At 40.0% G+C, this 20,440-nt stretch overlaps 1 protein-coding gene across 1 annotated transcript in view; it reads right to left on the bottom strand.

The window, feature by feature from the left end:
• Nucleotides 1–564: 564 nt before the first annotated feature.
• The window catches only part of LOC149307432 (chondroitin sulfate synthase 1), a 75,030-nt gene continuing 55,154 nt past the window's right edge, over nucleotides 565–20,440 (bottom strand). Inside the window, exon 3 of the mRNA XM_089539152.1 lies at nucleotides 565–3,484. Coding sequence (XP_089395278.1) covers nucleotides 1,892–3,484 — 1,593 coding nt within the window. The 3' untranslated portion in view covers nucleotides 565–1,891. The remainder of the gene's footprint in view (nucleotides 3,485–20,440) is intronic.

Here is a 20,440-nt window from a genome sequence, read left to right as displayed (position 1 = left end):
TAAAACCATGAAAGGCAGCTATCAGAATCAGGATGCTCTTAATGGTGAAGCAAGAGCTTTGGAAAGTCACATCTTTGGACAATTCCCAGAATCCCTTATTCAGCATTATCAGGGGATGATTTGGGGAGTTCCCATACCAAAAGGTAAGATTTTCAAGCTCTAAATGGTGTGTAGCTATAGGTGTGGCTACTCATCAGATACCCATAACATTTTTTTGTCACACTGACATCCTGCAACATTACAAAACCTTCAGCTGAATCATCTAGAGGCGATCTTACCTGTAACAGGCAACCAGGTGAGTGGCAATTTGAAGAACCACCTTACCATTCTGATCCAAAGCACCACTCTCTTCAGTAGCCATTTTAACAACTTTGCTTCCATATGTAGACTCAATAACTTTATGCCGAAGCACAACCAGAAATGAAGAATGTAGTACAGGAACATATTATTTACTAATTTTCATTTTCTCTGGGGAGAAGTAAAGCTTGCCACACACTGCCAACATGGGACTGTACTATAGACCCATGTTCTGGAGCCACTATAAGGTTGGTTTTTTATTCAAATGCATTGGGATATGTTACGCGCACTATATTTTTAAGTTTCTATTATGATGAGACACAGGTTTTCCCACAGTTTCTATTCCTGAAATCTGAAGGTTTCAATGACTCCTTTTAAAACATAATTCTTAGAAAATAAACAAGAACAATTTTGAGAGACTCTTTGGAGATCGGTTTACTGCAAAGCAAGATGTAGGCTATCTTTAACAGTAAGAAAATGCAATACATTCCTAAGATACATAAATATTAATATTAATGTCTAGCCGTTATTAAAAATAAAAAAGGACAGAAACCTAAAAACAAAGGATATTAAATAAATTAAAGGCCTACCCAATACAGAAAGCAAAAAAACCAAACTAATTACGCAAAGGAAACAGAGTAAATTGTTCCCAATCCAAATACTGTAACTGGTTGGGGGGGGGAAATAAAATATTTTCCCAACACCTTGAATTTGGAGTGTCTCAGATTTATGTTTGTTGCTTTTTGCAGCAAAGAAATATCATTTTTCCCCTCTATAAACTAAAGTGTTCTTCTTTGTCATCCAGGCACCTGCCCAAAACATCGGATTTAGAAGATCTCAGAATCTGCTACGGATTTTTATCTAGACATTTGATCCAAATATGGACCAAAAAAAAGGAAGTACTTTTTCTTTTCTTTCTTTTTGTTAAAACAAAGGTACGGATTATCAAGGTTGTGCTCAATTCCCCTTTCCTTTCTGGTTGCTCCAAATACAAGTGAGCAAAAGGTACGTTTTTAGGTTGAAATGTCAACCAAAATGAATATTCCTGTAAGCAAATTGGCTAACACTGTTACTGTATATCCTTTTCTTTGTTCTAATACTTTTAATTCAAGGAAAAATCCATTTATTCTGCTAGAATCCCAAGAGAGGGGGAAACCCCCCCAAACATTAAGCAAATCTTTTGTGCCACTTTGCATTGCTGGAATAACCCAAGCACCTAAATGAACAGTGAGGTGTCGCATATAGAAAGGGAGGCATTTTTAAACTTTCCTTTAACAAAAAATCTATCTAAAGGGGAAGGGGAGGATTTATTTCAAGTTGTCAGAATCAGGCAATTCATAATACTCAGCCACTGATGTTTGTTCGAAAAGGCAAAGGTTGATCATCACAGTTTTGTTCAGAAAAAAAGGTCTAGAAGATCCTTGTAAGAAAACGATGGTTTCTAAAATATACCCTTGTGCGGTCTTTTCTTTTTAAAAAAATCTACTATCAAAATGTTTCCAAAAAAAGAAATGAAAATAAAATAAATTAGGGCAATAAAAAAATTGAAATAGGTAGTTTTTTTAAACTGTTTTCTGCCCAGCATAGCTGGATATTAGGCTGTCCTCAGGGAACCATTTGCAATGCTGTTCTTCCCAAAGCCCGGTTCGTTCTTTTGTAGCCACAGTTCGGCCAACTGCGGTGCCGACCCATACGTTGACGCTTTGGACCCCAAACACATTTTGTACTGTTTTGGATCAAGATTCGGGTCACAGAAGACAGGATGATGCACATGGACTACTCCAACCTCTTGGCTCCGGAAAGTCTTTAATCCAGCCTGAATAACTTTGTTGAACAAGTCCACATCCTCAAGACCCCAACCTTGGATAGAAACATCAAAACCACCAGCTTGGATAAGATCGCCCTTGTAAATACAGGCAATCCCAAAGCCATAGTTCCTCCAGAAGCCAGTTTTCTGGGTGAAGGCAAAATGATTATCGCTAGGAACTTTTCCACTATAGACAATCTTTGGATCGTACTGGCTAAAGATGACTGGGAAATAAATTTGTCGCCCCAAAACTGTGTTAGCTCTACACCGCTGGAGAAACTCGGCTGTAAACACCAAGTCTACATCACAGAAAAACAGCAACGATTCATTGTTAAACTGAGAGGATCCAACTTCTAGGGCCAGAGCGCGGGAAAACTCGCCAGATACTGGCAAGATCTGCATGTCTGCCTTGGGATACTTCAGGCGATAGTCTCTCATCAGTTCAACTTGCCTTGCCTTGTCCGGGTTGGAGTCCGAGTTGAAAAGCAGGACCACCAGTTTGACATTCTGGTTAGGAATTAGGCAAGTCTTTTCAAAGTTTACCATGAAGCGTGCAAACATGTCGAAGCGTCCAGAGAGAGGAATCAAGATGTTGATCTTTTTATCTTTGGGTTCTTTCTTTTCTGCTTTCGACTTACTTAACTGGAATGGGACGAACATCTTCAGGGAATTGGAGAGGAAAGACAGGGACCCTGATTCCTGGTTGATTTTACTGGCCAGCTCTTTGGCGTCCATCTCTTCATGCTCCATAAACTGAACTTTGCTAAAGGTCTGCTGCAAGTACGCATGCCTCCTGACAGGAACTGTCATTTTCTTCCCCTTGTGCTTCTTGTATAAAAGGAGTAAGTCAAGAACATACTCTGCCCCATACATTGGATTGACCCTACGATAGCCATACTGTATCTCCTTGAAGTCAATGATCCGCCCTCTGGTCTTGGCATTTGCATTGATCATCTCCATGACTTGCATCACAATATCATCCAGTGCCTCATGCTGAGAGGAGTCCATGCCTCGACGCGGTGGCTGCCCATCCGCAGCAGAATACAGATACTTTCCTGTGAGGAACTCCCATTCCAAGACCTCCTCGCGCTGATGTGGCTGGAAGCGCATGAACGAAGGTGCGATCCCTAGCTGGAGATCATCTCTGTGGACCTCTGTATTGCTATATTTGCTCATGAGGACAATTTCTCGGTGCAGTTGTATGGTCCGGTAACGCAGCTCTGCTATTTTGCGACTCAGCATATAGCTATGGAGTCTATACTGGTAGGGTGGGCTCTTGTTCGGGTGCAAGGTGATCGCTCGGTGAATCTTGCTATTACGGAGGTCTTTGATGTAACCTTTTTTGTTCTGCTCATAGTTCTCATAAAACAGCTGCTGCATCTGAGGGGGAGAAAAGACAGAAAAGAATGTTACTAGATGATAATGGATAAATAGCCAATCACTCCACATATGCCTTCCATGAACAGAAGGGCTTTGGGGATAAGCTCTTCCCTGCCTTTAGGCAAGGGTTTTAGTAATATCAGCTGCTGCTTTAAAGGAATTAAGAGGCTTATAGACTGCAGACCAGAAGAAAAAACAAACATCCATCCCACGTTGGGTATTACTGTCACCTGTCACCAAGACTGTCTTTCCAAGAAATTGTACAAGGAGCCTATCACATATCACAGTTTTACCATTTCTGTTGAGTAGTGAGTAGTAATGGTGGGGAAAAAACTCTCAGAATATACAATAAGATAGAAATAGGTAAACAAAAAATCCATGGTATAAGGCCTCCTGTATTTTCTCTCACTTACAGGAGCCAAGATCGAAGTGTGTCTCAAGTTTTAATTCATGGAGGGAGTGAAGTGGTTTCATTGACTAGAAATCTGGGAATCACCACTAGCTTAAGTGCACTAATATCTTAAAAGGGGTTTTCCCCCTAAGTAACTCTAGAAATCAAGATATAGGACATGGATGGTGAGAAGAATCTCAAATACCGAGGGGCATCTCAAATACCAAAGCAGTGCAGGTAGATGCACTCTGCATTATATCCAAGGATGTATTGAGTGTTTTCTGCTGGTATCAAGAAGCAGCAGTGGGAAGCACAGGTATCTCGAAGCCATAAAATATTCATGGGAGGAGATAAAAATCAGGGCTCAGGTTATGCCCAGTGGCATAAATATTTATGACTGAATGAATTTAAACACCTGCTAAGCTACAGCCAGCAAACTTTGCCAGACAAAATGCATTTAAGAAAATACCAGGTATGTGTCTGGCAGCTAAGGCTGTCTCAGGGTGTGATTTTAAAGATAGCATTGGTGGAGCCACAGCTGGGCTGAGATGGAGCCTGGGTTTCTGGTGAGCAGGCTATGTATATGGCACCAGGGCCTTCAAAAACCTAGCCTCTTGGTGTAATTGGACATCCAAAAGGGTCTCTGTTGAGAATCTCCAATTTCAAAAAATAACGGGAACAGAAGGGAAGATATAAATGAAACAACAAATGTGAAAGAGGGGAGAGTAACATGCAGACCTCCCTCTTCTGGTTTGAAAATGACCATCTGGATGGCAGGACAAAAGAGGACATGGGAAGGCATGGAACCTCTTTGTTGTAGTGATGGAGGGCAACAAAACATTATGAAGAAATGCAGGAGAAAAATGAAGAATGGAGGGAAATACACAAAGAACCAAAAGAAAACTCTTAGGTGAAAAGCTAGAGGTTCCTTCCTCTGCTGTTGCTGATGTAGTGGACACAGGGCATCTAGGTGGGAACCTGAAAACAGGCTTGTTGGCTTGCTCTGAAAGCTTCTCACCAGTTCTGCACAAACACAAAGTGTATTTATTTATTTATTTCACTTCTATCCCACCTTTCTCCCAAATAAGAGTATGAGTCAGAGAAACCCTGAAGAAAAAGAGGATCATGCTAAGCAAACCATTACATACCCATGGCCTAAAGATCTACAGAGCCATTGTTGTATCATGGGAAAATAGTGTATATTTTCTTTAACAAAGAACATGTGCCAGGGAGTCTTTTTGTAAAGGACGTTCCTGTTATTTGGATTATAACAATTATGACTATGCCTAAAATATCCAAGACTACATGTATGCAATCATATAGCATACATATGTAAAAGAATACAGTTAGCCCTCCATATCCACAGATTCTGCATCCATGGATTTAACCATCCACTGCTTGAAATAAAGTTTTTTAAATTACAAAAAGTAATATTTAAGGTACACCATTGTACTACACCATTGTATATAAGGGAACTTGGTCACATAATGGACATTTGTATTCTTTAGATCCATTGGGTCCTGAAACCAAACCACAGTCGATACCAAGGGCCCACTGTACCTTTAATCACGTATACGCAAGGGAAAGCCTTTGTGTCAGTTTTGAAACTCAAGCTCCTCAAGCCAGAGACATGTATTTTTATGCTCCAAAAATATTGTCCACATTGATAGTATGAAATCAACAGAATAAATGAACACAACAACCACCCCCCAAAAAAAAAAACAGTTGCAGAGGAGCAAACAAGGCATTTTTATGCTATTCTCCCCCTCCCAAATTTCATTAATTTAGATTACCTACAGCAATGTTCATTTTGGCAAAAAAATATTTTGAAATGCCATTTATGCTTTGCAAAAGAAAGAAAGAAAGAAAGAAAGAAAGAAAGAAAGAAAGAAAGGCATGAGCACAAAATCAAATCCATTCAGCCCTGGAGCACTGCTTCCAACAAGCAGTTGATAGAATCTGCAAACAGTCCGGACAGGAAATTAAGAGAAGACGACGCACTTGTTGATTACACAACTGCATTCTAACAAGCCACTGGTGGATAGGAAATGTCTAGATGTTATGAAACCTGAGAAGCAAGGTTACACCATGGGCAGCTTGCAAGACGTTCCTTTTCACAAATGACAACTGCTGAGCAGGACCACACGGGAAGAAATGAACCAATGACTTTCACAGTTTGGCTTTCCAGATGTTGGCTTTCCCCTTGCCCATGCACAATTTAAGAGGATCTGGAGAACAATTCGAAAGGGTGTTAGACAAAGAATCCCATTTCTCTGAATATGCCAGCCACAGATGCAGGCGAAATGTCAGGAATAAACTCTTCTAGGACATGGCCACATAGCCCGAAAAACCCACAAAAAACTATAGTCCCATTTCTCCTTGGTATCTCAACAGAGAGAAATGAAGTCCACACCACCTCAGAGAACCAAGCAAATTTCGGACTGTTGTGTGCTAATCTAAACAGCCTAAAGACGTGAGATCCTGTCTAATCTTGAAAACTAGGCTGGTTAGTATTTGGATGGGAGGCCACCAATGAATACCAGGTACTGCAGGCTATATTTCAGAGGAAGGATCTGGCAACACCACCTCTGAGTATTCCTTGCCTAAGAAAAAAATAAACCTATGAAATTCATGGGGTCACCATAAGTCGCAGATGACTTGAAGGCTCTCTCTCTCATACACATGCAAAAGCAAAGAACTGCCCTGCAAAAAATTAATTCTGACGGAGTACCAAGAAACAAAGAATTGGGCTCCTATAGTCAATCAAACTGAAACTGAGCAGGGAGACAAAGCATGGTTTTTCTTTTTTGACTAATTTATTCTGATTTTCTATTGTATTGTGCAACGATTGAGCACGCTCTGATCTGTTTTGGCCACAGAGGAGGATGAGGAGCAAAGAACCTTCAACCGCAGAAGAAAACTATTCCATATCCCCTGTTAAATTTCATTTGGCAATTCTCTTATATTTTCAGCCAAAGGACTGGATACATTTCCTCCTCCCTTTCAATGTAATTTGACAATAACAGGATGCTGAATTCTATAGCCAGTACCAGATTCTTCACTCTTGCAATAGTTTAGCACATAGAAAAAACCCAAGATGGGTTACATGTCCAAGACCTAAGTGTTGTATTTTAAGAGAATTAATTATTTAGTTTTTGAAAAGAAGACAGCTGGCCATTTAGAATTTCAGAGGTTTGGACTTTTCTTTTTACTGGAAGGTATAGATATCTTTTATTACCATCCCATAAACGTGACTTCTGGCCACCGCAAGTCCAGCAAGGGAGGAGGAATCAAATGACGTGGAATGCATACAGTTCTCCGCAGACAGTGACACAGAAGCTATTAAATGACTAGCTAGCTACAGGATCCATCCCAGCACAATGTCTTTTCCAGCCTTACACATTTTTGGGAATGCACTTATCCAAATTGTGCAGTTAAAAGACTTGCACATAGTCACGACCGCAACGGAGCTAACAGTCCAACAGAAGGAGATGTCTGGAAAGCATACAAATACAATGAACCTCTGGTCAAAGTCGTGTGGTTTTTCAAATGTTTTATATTCCAGGAAATTGTCTGACACTAATCTGTCTGCCAGAGAAGTCCTGCACAATGGACATGGAAGGCCAGTGTCATGAAGAGGGTTCTGGAAACATCTCAGACAGGAGCTGTAGTCTTTCAGATATTTATGGACTACAACTCCCACAGTCCACAGCCACTATTTCTCTATGTTGGCTAAGACTTTTAGTAGGTGTAGGTCAAAAATATCTGAAGGGCCATGGCTGTCCACCAGAATCTACAGCACACATTGAATTTTTAAAACAAGATCCATCTGGCTTGTCTTAAACATTCAATGTGTGGCCTAGATTCTGGTGGACAGCTGTGCACCTTCAGATGTTTTTGGGCATCATTGCTGATCCATTTGACCAGAATTCATGACCTAGAACAGGGCATCTCAGGCTATCTGATGTGGGGGCTCGGCAATTATTATTTTCCATTGTGCCACGGACTGGCACTAAATTTGTGCCCATTGGGTACAATTGTTTCTTTAATTCCTGGACATTTGCAAGGGAGCAGCAGTCAATGGATCAGGGACCAGCACTGGCCCTTGGGCCACCACTTTGAGTAGCACTGGCCTAGAACAAGATATTCCATGTTCGTCTCAAGATGAGTGGCAAAAGAAGGATGCTCTAGCTAATTGGCATTCCTTCCTTATCTGACACAGAGTGTGTAAGAACAGCAGAACCAGCTGGCTGTCTTGGCAACAGACACAGACCTACTTAAAGGCCATCTTTCTGCCTGAACCCTTTCAAAGCAGCTTACAAAATAAAACAGATAAAATCAGAAAACATAGCAAAAAATAGAAGAAGAAGAAATGAATCTGTAGGCATGGCAGTTAGAGTGGAATCACAGTGTTACAACTGTACAATGAAAAAGGGTCCTAGGAAATGCCCCACTTTGCTCCAGCAACTGACATGGAGAGACAGACCATAGTGGCTGTAAACTTTACCAACAGCCACAGAAAAAACGAATTAAGGCTGCAGCCCTATAACTGGGTACCCGAGGGAAAGCCCATTTAACTCAGCTGGGTTTCTTTCTGTGTAAACATATTCAGGCTTACTCTCTAAATGCATATATGGTGGTCTATCCAGAAGGAAGCATTTCACACCCCACAAACATGGAAACATGGCAAGGCTTCAACTCAGCTGTAGTTATAGGCCAGCTGTCTTCCAGGGATGTTGATCTGTTATTACTAGTGTTCTTGTTTAGAAACTGCTGATAAACCTCTTAGGGTTCCCAGGAACACAGTCTGAAACCCAGTGGCCTAAAGTTTGCTCTTACTGAAGCCTTAATTTTTTCTTCTTCTTACATCAAGACACTTCTCTTTATGACGGCATCATGAGAAACTGAATATTGTTCCTCTAGGAGCCATTGGCTCCAGCCCAGAAAGCTTTATTGGGAAGAGTTTGTGTTATGTTCGTTTCCATCACAAAATTGTTTTGCAGGGTGCCTTAACCCAACCACTCCTCTCCTTTTTATCATTGGAGAAATCAGAGTTTGGGGAAAAACAAGGACAGAAAATATAGGAAACAGAGAGGCAGCCAAAGAAGAGCTCCATATTTTATCTCTTCTAAGGTGTCATTCAGAAGACATCTGAAATCCTGCAGATATTCACTTTCGAACACAAAACACCTTTCTAGCTACCCTTACAAATAAGTTAGTAGCCATCAATGTTTTTCTTGCCTTTCTGCCCATTTGTTGGTAGCTAAATAGGAGCCAGAAAAGCAAATGGGAGAGAATCAAATCTGTTCTCTGCTCAGTTATATTGAGCAGTGCTCCTTGGGTATCTGATGTGGGGGTCTTGCAATTATTTTTCCCAACATGCCAGGGATTTGGGCTCGTTGGCTACAGTCAACCCTCCATACCCACGGGTGGATTCAACCATCTACGGCTTGAAAATATTTTTTAAAATATAAATTCCAAAAAGCAAAACTTAATTTTTGTCATTTTATACAAGGGGCACCATTTTATTATGCTGTTAATGGGACCTGAGCCTCCATAGATTTGGTATCCATGGCGAGTCCTGGAACCAAACCCCAGCAGATATCAAAGGCCCACTGTACACTTCATATCTTCCTGGAAATTGGCCAGAGACTATCAAACCATGGACAATTTAGTTGAGGGACCTCCATTTCCAATAGCAATTGTTTCCTAGAAGGCACTTGGAAGTGATGGGCTTTCCCCCCCCAATGGGTGCAACCCTTCAAAGTCTCCCAAGGGACTAGTATGACTCCTGGCCTCTCACAATTGCCACCCAAGGTATATAAGCATGAAGATTCGTAGCCCCCAACAGCCTTACTCTTTATAAATTTGTACAGAACCGTTTGGAAAGTGTCTAACCTGGTGGCCATTACCACCTCTTGTGTAAAGCTCAGCCTCTTTAGTCCAAAAATTATTCCAAGGGGAATTGTTATAGGTCACCAGAGAAAGAGGTAAAAGATGGCAGGAGAACAGGGTAAAAACCCATAAATGAGCTTTTAAAAAATACAGATAGAGCATGTGTCACATGTATTTGCCAAAGAACTGCCCCAGGCTAGGTGCAATAAAATGCAGAGAACCTGAAACAATAAAAACCTCCAACATTAGATAAAGCACCAGCCAGAATATTCAAGCAGCTGAACTGAAAAAACCAAGTACCAGCTCACACCACGTGAAGAGACGTCTCCATATGACTTCTATAAAGCAAAGTCAGCAGTTTTAGGCTGCCCTCCGAATACTGCGGGATCCAACTCATAGCAAGGTTTTGGAAAGATTCATTATATATGTTATAAGAAAAAGGACTTTAGGCAATGAGCCATGTATTGAGAGTGTGGAGGAGAAAGCAATTAAATGAGCACAAAACTTGGTGTTTGGAAGGAGTGAGCTGTACTTGGCAGAAGAAACGGCTTTTAACAGTAGGCTATAAAACAGCACTGGTGGTTTTCTTCTTGGTCCCTGTAAAAAAGGAAGGCCATCAGGACTTGCAGATTTCTTGAGCTTCGCGGAGTTGCAGCCTCCAGAGAAGGAAGCCAGCTCTCTCTGAAGACACTCTTTACAGTAAGGCAAACCCAAGGTCACTCAATTCCCAAGGCATTTCAAACCCAGCTGTGAATTAGAGAAGCTGAATGAGCTCCAGTTTAATCTTTCGTTCAAATTATTAGGCAGTGACTTCATTAAGCTATAATCTCTCCTTGTCCGGCGAACAAACAGAAACGCCACGGCATCTGCATTTACTTGAAAGCTAATTGCTCAATTACGTTAAAACAGAGTTTGCATCTAGACGTTTCTAGAACCAGAAAAATGACAACAGCGTATTCCCAGTGGATTTGCAGAAGACAAACGTCTCCCTTCCCCTTCAAGGTTAAGCCAGAGGATGCGCTTTCGCTAACGCACACCAATACATACTTCAAGTTATTAAAAAGGACAATTCATGAATCAGGAATAAACTCTTCTAGAACATGGCCACATAGGCCAAAAAAAACACAAAAAAACTACCATCAAAGCCTTTGAATTCATGAATAAATGGTCACTGCTGATCAAACAACAAAACGATGCTTAATTTTTAAAAAGTGCTGTGAAACTTAAATGCTCCCAATGTTAACCTAAACCACCATGAATTGACCCAACGATTTCCCCTGTCTATTATTTACTGTTTGCACCTTAGAGTCAGCATGTCATAGTCCATCTCCTAAACATATGCAATTGAAATATTTAGTTATTTGCCATTTGACTTGTCAAAAAAGGTCTGAGTAACCCAAAGGCTTACACAGTTTAAATCAGCAGGAGTTGGCCTAAACTACCTAGCCAAATTTCCACATCAATGAAAATTTCCACGTCATCTAAAACCAGACGCAGCAGCAACTGTGTCTGGCAATGGAGGAAAACATAACCCATTGCTGGGTTTTTATTATTATTATTATTCTGAAACTAATTCATGCAATGTCTCCTTTTCTTACTTGGACATGGTCTCCAAACTCAAGAGCGAGAGATGAGACAGCATCCAGCGCTCATCAGTAAAAGCTTGGCCGCATTGTGGAAAGTGCCTTTTAAAGAGAAACCCACACCTTCTGCCAAAAACCAGAGTTTGGCAAATGCCAAGATCTGCAAGAGAGGGGAAAAAAAACCCACACAAACTCCCTCATTATGTGGGAGACATGCTTGCATTGTGTGAAGAAACCACACACTTCAGCACCCGCCCGGTGCCATCCTTCTTTCAAAGCACTGCTGACACTATAGTATAATGATTCCATGATGGAAAGCCATCACATTTTCCTTGGCTTCAAATTAGAAACCAAAATTAACATTTGCATATGGTGATGCCAACACAGCTTGGATGTCTTCGGGAAACTAGAGGGAAAGTGGGAAATTCAGAAAGGAGCATTAATCCACTATTTTAGGTATCTGAGGAAGTAGACCAAGTCTATGAAAGCTTATGCTACAATTTCTTTTGCACAGTTAGTCCCAAAGATTAACTTCTGTGCAACCAAAACTACTTTTATCCTAACAACATTTCCACATTGTGAACAGAACGGTTTGTCATTCATTTCAAGGAAATCACTTCTATGGATATTTTTTTATTATGATTGTTTTATTAAAACAGTATGACACTTCCTTGAGCTTTTGTTTTCTTTTCAGGAAATGCCCTTATTATAAACATTAATAAATGACCCCATAACGAATTTACTAGACAAAGGTTTTAGGCAGTTTTAAATTTTGATATCTTGGACTGGCAGAGGGTCAGGCAGTTATATGCAATATATTGCACAACATGTATTAATTTCCCCTTCCTTGGTAGATGAATACGTACGCTGCAGAAATTGTTATAAATCTCCTTACAGTAACTATAAAAGTAGGCCAATATAAAATAAAATCCAGACAGGGCAAACACAGATGTTCAAACCCTGCTTTTCTCCTCAAATGAGTCACCTGAAGTCTGGTGTGTGTGTTTCCTTTTAAAATATGGATCTGAAGAACCTTCTCTCTTTTTCTCAGTTGCCAAAAATTTAAATCAACTCAATTGCTGGACTCATAAAGACAACCAAACTACTCCCATGACTGCTTCTGTTTAGACTGATTAATAGCTATCTACCAAATACTGAGGATATCTCAGGATATCCTAGCTAACTGCTATCCATAGTTAATTAAAATGGTGGTCCAGATGGACGTACCAGCATCACCTGACAAGTAGTGAGAATTTAGCCAGTGTGTACTAAAATGCTACAACAGCCTATAGTTCAAGCCGGAGAGTATCTCACACCAGAATTTGAAGGTGAGAGGTTCCTTCCACCTCTGCTTTGATCAAGAGTCCCTGAATGTAAAAAGTATAACAGGCTCACAGTTATACAGGTTGGATCTTCCTTATGTGAAATGCTTAAGAACAGAGGGGTTTTGGATTTTTTTCAATTTTGGAATACCTGTATTTGGTTACATGAGGTATCTTGGAGATGGGACCCAAGTCTAAATTCATTTATGTTTCATATGCACTTGGAATCTGGAATTCCAAAATCCAAATCCAAACCTGTCCACACGGGTGGCTGAGATAGCGACACCTTTGCTTTCTGATGGTTCAGTGTACACAAAGTTTGTTTCATACCCAAAATTATTAAAAGCATTGTGTACAAAATTACCTTCTCACTATGTGTACAAAACTGTCAGAGCCACATATGCCATAAACATGATTTCATGTTTAGACCTGGGTTCCATCATCTCCAAGATATCTCATTATGTATATGGAAATATTCCTAAATCTAAATCCCAAATACCTCTGGTCCCAAGCATTTTGGATAAGGGAGATTCAACCTGTATCAGATGATTTCAGGTTAACATACAAACAAGATCAATTTAAATGTTTTAAATCAAATTTTAAAGTTTTAAACAGTAGCAGATCATCTAAACTGTCTCAAAATATCACATGATTTAACAATTCAAAACGTTTAAAACCATGTATATGTACAGATTTGGGCAAAATCATTAGCCGCCCCACCTCACCCCACCCAAGCTTTAACAAAAAGACATTTTAACTTAATGCTATAATAATGCTAATGTAGGTTTCCACAACACAGAAAGCCCCTCTCATGTGTCCTCATATGCCTTTAATTGAATCTGAAACCTGCATGAAAAACAAGGGATGCACCAATGATCAGGGCCTAAAATCATATGCTTCTATCAGCCTTTAACCCCTTATGTATGATCTGAGGATCACCAGATGTAAAGCATGAAATGTAGATCATTAAGTAGAAGAGAGAGATACTGGATGCAAAATTGTGATTAGTAAAGAGGAAATCTGATGCATCAGTTTTAAAACCTAGCTTGAACCTTTTGAATGCACCACAACCTGTTTGGCATTAGCATTATAAAAAATGCTTTACAGGATATTAAGAAATATAGATCAGGATATTAAAAGTAATCCTTCCCTTAACTGCTAGCAGAAAAGAGCATAACATTGTCAGACCGCAAACTTAATGAAGCCTAAGAAATAAGCATCAGAACTTAATTTGAAGCATGCTGAAAAAGAATCTTGTACAAATTCCAGTAAAGCCGTTAACCCCTTTCAAGGATACTGATTACTTGCTCACAACTGCGCACAGAGGCAGAAGTATGACTATCATGTGAGGGCATGAATTCGCATACGGACACTGCAGATTTGCACAGCAAGGATACACCATCAGCTCTAAGCACGTGCTAAGCTGTGCGCTGGCCATGAAGTTACCAATGAAGTTCATTTTATCTATAGTGGGTTTATAGTGGAAGCAAAACAAGTAATGTGCATGGACACGGAACATTAAAAATCTGCCTTATATTGAATCAGACCAGTAGTCCCTCAGGTTCTGGACTGTCTAAAATGAACTTCAGGTTTTTTTCCTCCTCCCAGCCAGATCTGCTGGGTATTGAACCTGGGATATATAGAATAGCAAAGTATCTAGTTTTCATGTATTAGAAAACTCTTAGTTCCCACCCCATGGTGGGACTCTTTCCTTACTATCTACCTAGGTACTCTTTCCCTCCACTCACCCATTTTTTTCTTTCCTGCTGGCCTCTCTTTCATTACAACCAAGTGTGCATCCAGCTTTCCCTCTTCTACTCCCTGCTCCCACTCCATTAAATAGCTGAACGTCCGCTATCTATCTATCTATCTATCTATCTATCTATCTATCTATCTATCTATCTATCCATCCATCCATCCATCCATCCATCCATCCATCCATCTTTTTGAGAGGGCCCTGCAGAAGGATGCTCTCTGACTTGCCTAGAGTCTCCCCTGAGAAATGACTATGTTCAGTCCAACTACAGCTTCCTTTGCACTGGTTGGGAAGTCTACCACCTAGTAACCAAAGATTGTACCGCAGGCTACAAAATTAATTAAATGAATAATAATAATAATAATAATAATAATAATATCCCTGATGTTCACATGTCCAGTCTCTGCTTAGTATGCTTACCAAGTATCAGAGAGAGGCCTTAAAGCTATTGCAGCAAGGAGGAAACAGAGACAGATGCACACAGTGTGGTTTAAATGTTCTATTTAAATAAATTCAATTAAAGTTTTACTAGGAAATGGCTTTTTATTGGAACCTGAAACACTTGTAAATATTTTAATAAAGAACAACTTAATAGATTCTAAGGTTAAAAAAACAAAGACACTGAAAGCATACTAATTTTAGCATGACTGAAGAGGTTGGCACATAAATAGGTTTCCTGGGGATATAAAGTGCATTACAACTTTTATTTTAGATTCAACAGATATTACATCCATTTCAGTTGACCAGTTTCAATGATAATGCAACTTGTTCCAATAGAAAGCTTTCCATCCAACATCAGCGAATAGCAGAACATCATACCTGTGGATTTCCCTTAAAAGGAAGGTGAAGATTAATCACCAAGACACCCAAGAGCTTATTGGAGGGATTTCATATACTTCTTTTTAAAGACTATGCGCTGCTGTAAATTAAAACTGGTTTTCTTTTTGTTATTGTTATTGTAGTTTATGACTTATGGCAACCCTAAAGTGAACCTATCATGGGGTCTTCTTGGCAAGATTTTTTCACAGGAGGTTTGCTTTTGCCTTCCACTGAGGATAAGAGTGAGGATGGCAATGGCAAACCCATTCTGAAGAAACCTGCCAAGAAAACCTTATGATAGTCTTAGGGTCGCCATAAGTAAAAAATGACTTGAAGGCACACAACAACAAGGAGACGTGTTTAAGTTCATGCTTGAAGTCATGCAAACAGAACAAGCAGATAAAATGGAAAAAAGTATTAGCTGCCTATCCAAATCACATACAACCTTGCCCACATATGATATCCATATTTTAACATGGGTGACAGCAAGTGAAGGAAGGAAGGAGAGGTTTCCTACCCAAGAACAACACCTGAGCATCATCTTGGAATTGCTATGGATGAAATCTGGGTTTCACTGTTCACAAAGAAGAAAACTGTGTTGATTATCAGAAAATAAATGCAGAGGTTACCAATACAGTACACACCTAGGGTCACTAGAGATATGCAGATAATGGTCCTTCTCTTAACTGCAGGGGAGAGTCTTCCTCTTTCCTTGTAACTACACTTAAGCATTATGTAAGTACTGATGTATGTCAGCTGTGGCTATAAGCTAACCGTGGTCTCTCTTAAGGTATTTTAATCAGCTTTGACCCCATAATTGTAATTAAACGTCACTGGTTTAATACCTAGCTGTCGCTGTGAGTGGGATTCATGTCTGTTAGAATGCCAGAGGGGGCAGGTGAGCTAATCCCGATTTCTCAGACGCTGTTAATAATTTGAAAATCTGTATTTGGTGGCAGCCGTGAGTTACAAGTAATGTTGTTCCCTTTAAAATCATTTTTCTGAGTAGCAATAGTATAATGGGAGTATCATTTTGAAAACACTCCACCAATTACCTTTTTGTGTGATGAGAACCAGTTATTCTCCAAAATTACTTTGAAAAAATATTTTATCCAGCATTTTAGAGTTCTCTACCATTGTCTTACTGTTTTTAAGGTTCTTTCCACTTCAAAAAGTAAAAGAAAGTAATGGAAAAGTATGACTCTGGAGAATAGAGTTTTAATCTTTGCTCATCCATGAAATCCACTGGGTTGCCCTGGGCAAGTTGCATTCTCTCAGCCGCAGAGGATGGCAATGGCAAGCCATCTCTGAAGAAGCTTGCAAGAAAACTCCATGATAGGTTCACTTTAGGGTCACCATAAGTTGGACATAACTTGAAGGCACACAACACAACAACAACAACAACAACAACGAGAAGTGTAACAATTGATATAATAAATTAGCTTTCCCGATCAGTATAATGAATATCAAGTTACTCTTTGAACAGTTGGGAAATCGAATGAATTAGTTTTGAAAAAGTAACTTTCCAAGCCCTGCTCAGCACTGGTGAACCATTAGAAAGATATTTGGAATACTGGTTGCCATCTAGTTTTGCTGAGAGGGCTATTCTTTCTTAGGAACATCCAGGCAAGAAGGCAATTGTCTTATAGATATTTCTGGGAAGCCCAGAAATTGAATATAATAATAATAATAATAATAATAATAATAATAATTATTATTATTCAAGGCACATTACTTCCAAAAGTATCTCACTGGTATTGCTTGTTGCTCACTATCTAACAAATTACTATATAGAACCATATTGTTGGTACTTGCAGCCTAGACTTGAACCTTCCAATTGTGCTGGACTTTGACTGCCATGATTTCCAGACAGCATGAATATTTGTTATGCCACCTGGGGATAGTGGAATTAGTAGTCCAACACATCTAGCAGACATCTGACTTGGTGAGGCTATTTTGTCCCCATCCTATACACTCAAGACAGGTAGTATGTCTTCCAGATGTTTTCCCTAGATTTGATACCATAATTCTTCTTAACAGGAGATGCCAAGGATGAACCTGAGGCCTTTGGAAGCAATGCATTGTTATTCAGCAATAACCACTCCTTTCTTGCCTTGGCCCCTTTCCATCTCCCACATCCCATCCATGCCCCAATGCAGGATCCAGAAAATAAGGCAAAGAACCTTAATGTCTGGACCAGCCAGGCTTTATAATGCAAAACCAATAAATCTCATTGATGTTTCAGTGCACAACTGCATACATAAATCACTCCCCCCCAAAAAAGACAGAATTATCTATAAAACACTATTGTAAAAGTATATCAGAGTGGTTTATTCTGGGTTGCCAAAAAGAACAGCACAATATGTACTATATGAAAGAAAGATGTACATTTATTAGGTGCATCATCCTTTTTAGTATCTAATAGCATCCCACCCACCAAGGCCTCCTGGTGCTAAAAAAAGAGGTTGCCCACATTTATTTTAAGAAACCAAACAGTGAGCCACATTATCCAGAAGGGTGAAGGTAGATGCCCAAAATAATAGGCTTTGCGTACCAATTCAGTTGTGAGATGGTGCACATTTGAGCAATAAATGATGCCTGAGGGACTTGGCACATGACAGCACTTAAAGGCGTGCTTTACAGTCTTGCCTGTATTTAGAAGTACCATAGTGCTTAATATTAAGTGTCACCATTGAGCTAGATGATATGCAGAAATACACATCATACAAAGAATTACTGAACTCCATTGGTCTTTTTGATGGATGCAAGAGAAAACTTCAGTGCCCAGCAAGCCACCGGATTGGGAGGAAGTGGCTACATGGCTAATGAGAACAATATATTATTAATACAGAGCTAAGCAGTATCCATTAATCACTCAAACATCACAAGCCCATTTGAGAAGTATGTACTAGCTCAGAAATAAGAAACCTTTGGCCCGCCAGATGCTCCAGCTCACATAAGTCCCAGTCAGCATTACCAGTAATGATGGAACTGAGGAACTGAAGTCCAACAGACCCATCAGAAGGGCCAAATATCCTATCCTTTCATTAAGTTTTCCATGTGACTTCCAGAGGCAGTCTGCATAAAGCATATTTGCACCAACTTCCCATGGTGCACAAAGGCAAAAAACATGGTACACATAAATAGACAGGTGACATTCCTCTGAAAACCTGATGCAAGCAATAGGGGAAGCCTATCACCTTTGCAGCCAGCTTGTGAGTGCCCTGGGAAATATTCTTGCTCAAAATGGCATACTAAGGGATTGGCCAGATGGTTCCATGTTTTTGCAAAAAGAAATGCAAATGCCCTTTGTGTGTTTTACCGAGATACCAATTACTCAGAAAAATACTGGCCAGAATCCAGCTGGAGATTTATATCTCCATAAGTGGACTGATGTCTGTGAAAATTAGAACTAGGTGGTTCTGTAACATCTGTACCTAGTAAGAGGCTACTGTTATGTTACTACATATGGGAGCCGGCAAAGTGACCGTTGCACACTGGTCTCAATGCACACTGGGACTTGATGTGCAATGCATTGTGTATCGAAATACCAGCCAGGGAGTGTTGCTGTGTATCACAACACAGCACAACACAATGCATATCAGGACACCTTTCAAAGCTCATACATCAAGGAGACTGAGATACAACTGAACACAAAACAGTAAGGTGTTTCAACCTTTTCCCCCCACTTGGGCTCATCCAGCATGGGAAGACCAGCTCCACTGCAGGTCACAAAAATGAAGGGAAGAAACACTGCATGAAGAGCCAAGATTTGAATGTCTGCTTTCAAAACCATTGAAAGATTATGGCATGCATTCCCTACTAAGTCATTCAAGGCTTTTAGACTCATATATTTCTCAACTACTGGACACACTATTTAAATCCAAATGTTTTAATTTTACTCTCGTACAGTCAGCGCCTCTTGCTCCCCCAACTTCTTCAAAGCAGTCCAAGTTGGCAATATAGAAGATTATATGTTCCTCCGGGTTTTTTTGGGCAGGAGGAGGAGAAAGAGTAGCCTTTTTCTTCTATTTTTGTCTTTAATTCACCGTTTTCACTTACAGCAAGGCTGTGGGCAAGTCAACAAAGCCAAACTAGCAGTTTGCTGTGTCTGCTGGTCTTCCAAAATTACCATCTGCCTGATGATGATTCACAGACCAGAATAAGACCAAGGAAGAGAGACACTCACCGGAGAAACCCATTTCCATGAGGACATAAAAAAGAAAAGGAAAAAAGAACACGTTTGAAATGTGGTGCTGGAAGAGAGTTCTACAAATACCATGGACTACTAGAAAGAAAAGCAAATGGGTCCAGGAACAAAGCAGGCCTAAACTCTCCCTAGAAGCCAAACGACTAAACTGAGGATGTTGTACTTTGGACATAATTTGATATGATGTGAATTGCTAGGAAAGACGAAAGACTGCAAAGTGGAAGGCAATAGGGGAAAAGGAAGAGTGCATTACAAACGGATTGAGTCAATCAATGCTGTATCCACACTGCAGAAATAACCCAGTTTGACACCACTTTAACTCTCATGGCTTAATGCTATGGAATTCTGGGAATTTGGTGTGGCACCAGAGCTTTTCTGACATAGAAGGCTAAATGTCTCACAAAACTACAATTGTCAGAATCCCATAAGATTGAGCTATGGCTGTTAAAGTGGTGTCAACCTGGATTATTTCTGCAGTGCAGATGCAGCCAAGGAAGTGACAATTCCTGTGTTTGCAAGACCTCAGCTTGGCAGCTGGTCTCTCACTGACATACTTTTTCAAATCTGACCTGATGGTAATTAATTCAGGAAAGGTATATTTGATTCTGATATAAATTTGTAACTGTAGTGGGCCCTTGGTATCTGCTGGGGTTTGGATCCAAGGCTCACCGTAGATACCATAGATACATGGATGCTCAAGTCCCATTAAATGCAATGGCATGGTAAAATGGTGTCCCTTATATACAATGGCAAAATCAAAATTGCTTTTTGGAATTTATATTTTTAAAAATATTTTCAAGCTGTGGATGGTTGAATCCATGGATAAGGAATCGATGGATAGGGAGGTGTGACTGTGCAACTTACAGGATTTCTTTCTCAGGAGAGACACAATCAGTCACACTGTTTTGGCCTTGTGCATACACTAGGAACAAATGATAGCATAAGCAACCAAAAAATAAATCACAATCCCAGACTGCAGA

The sequence above is a fragment of the Sceloporus occidentalis genome, unplaced genomic scaffold (assembly GCF_023333645.1).
Source record: "Sceloporus occidentalis isolate IW3139 unplaced genomic scaffold, rSceOcc1.0.p SCAF_9, whole genome shotgun sequence".
NCBI classification, from domain to species: Eukaryota; Metazoa; Chordata; class Lepidosauria; order Squamata; family Phrynosomatidae; genus Sceloporus; species Sceloporus occidentalis.
The sequence above is the reverse complement of the archived record's forward strand: the minus strand, read 5'-3'. Positions and strand labels throughout refer to the sequence as shown.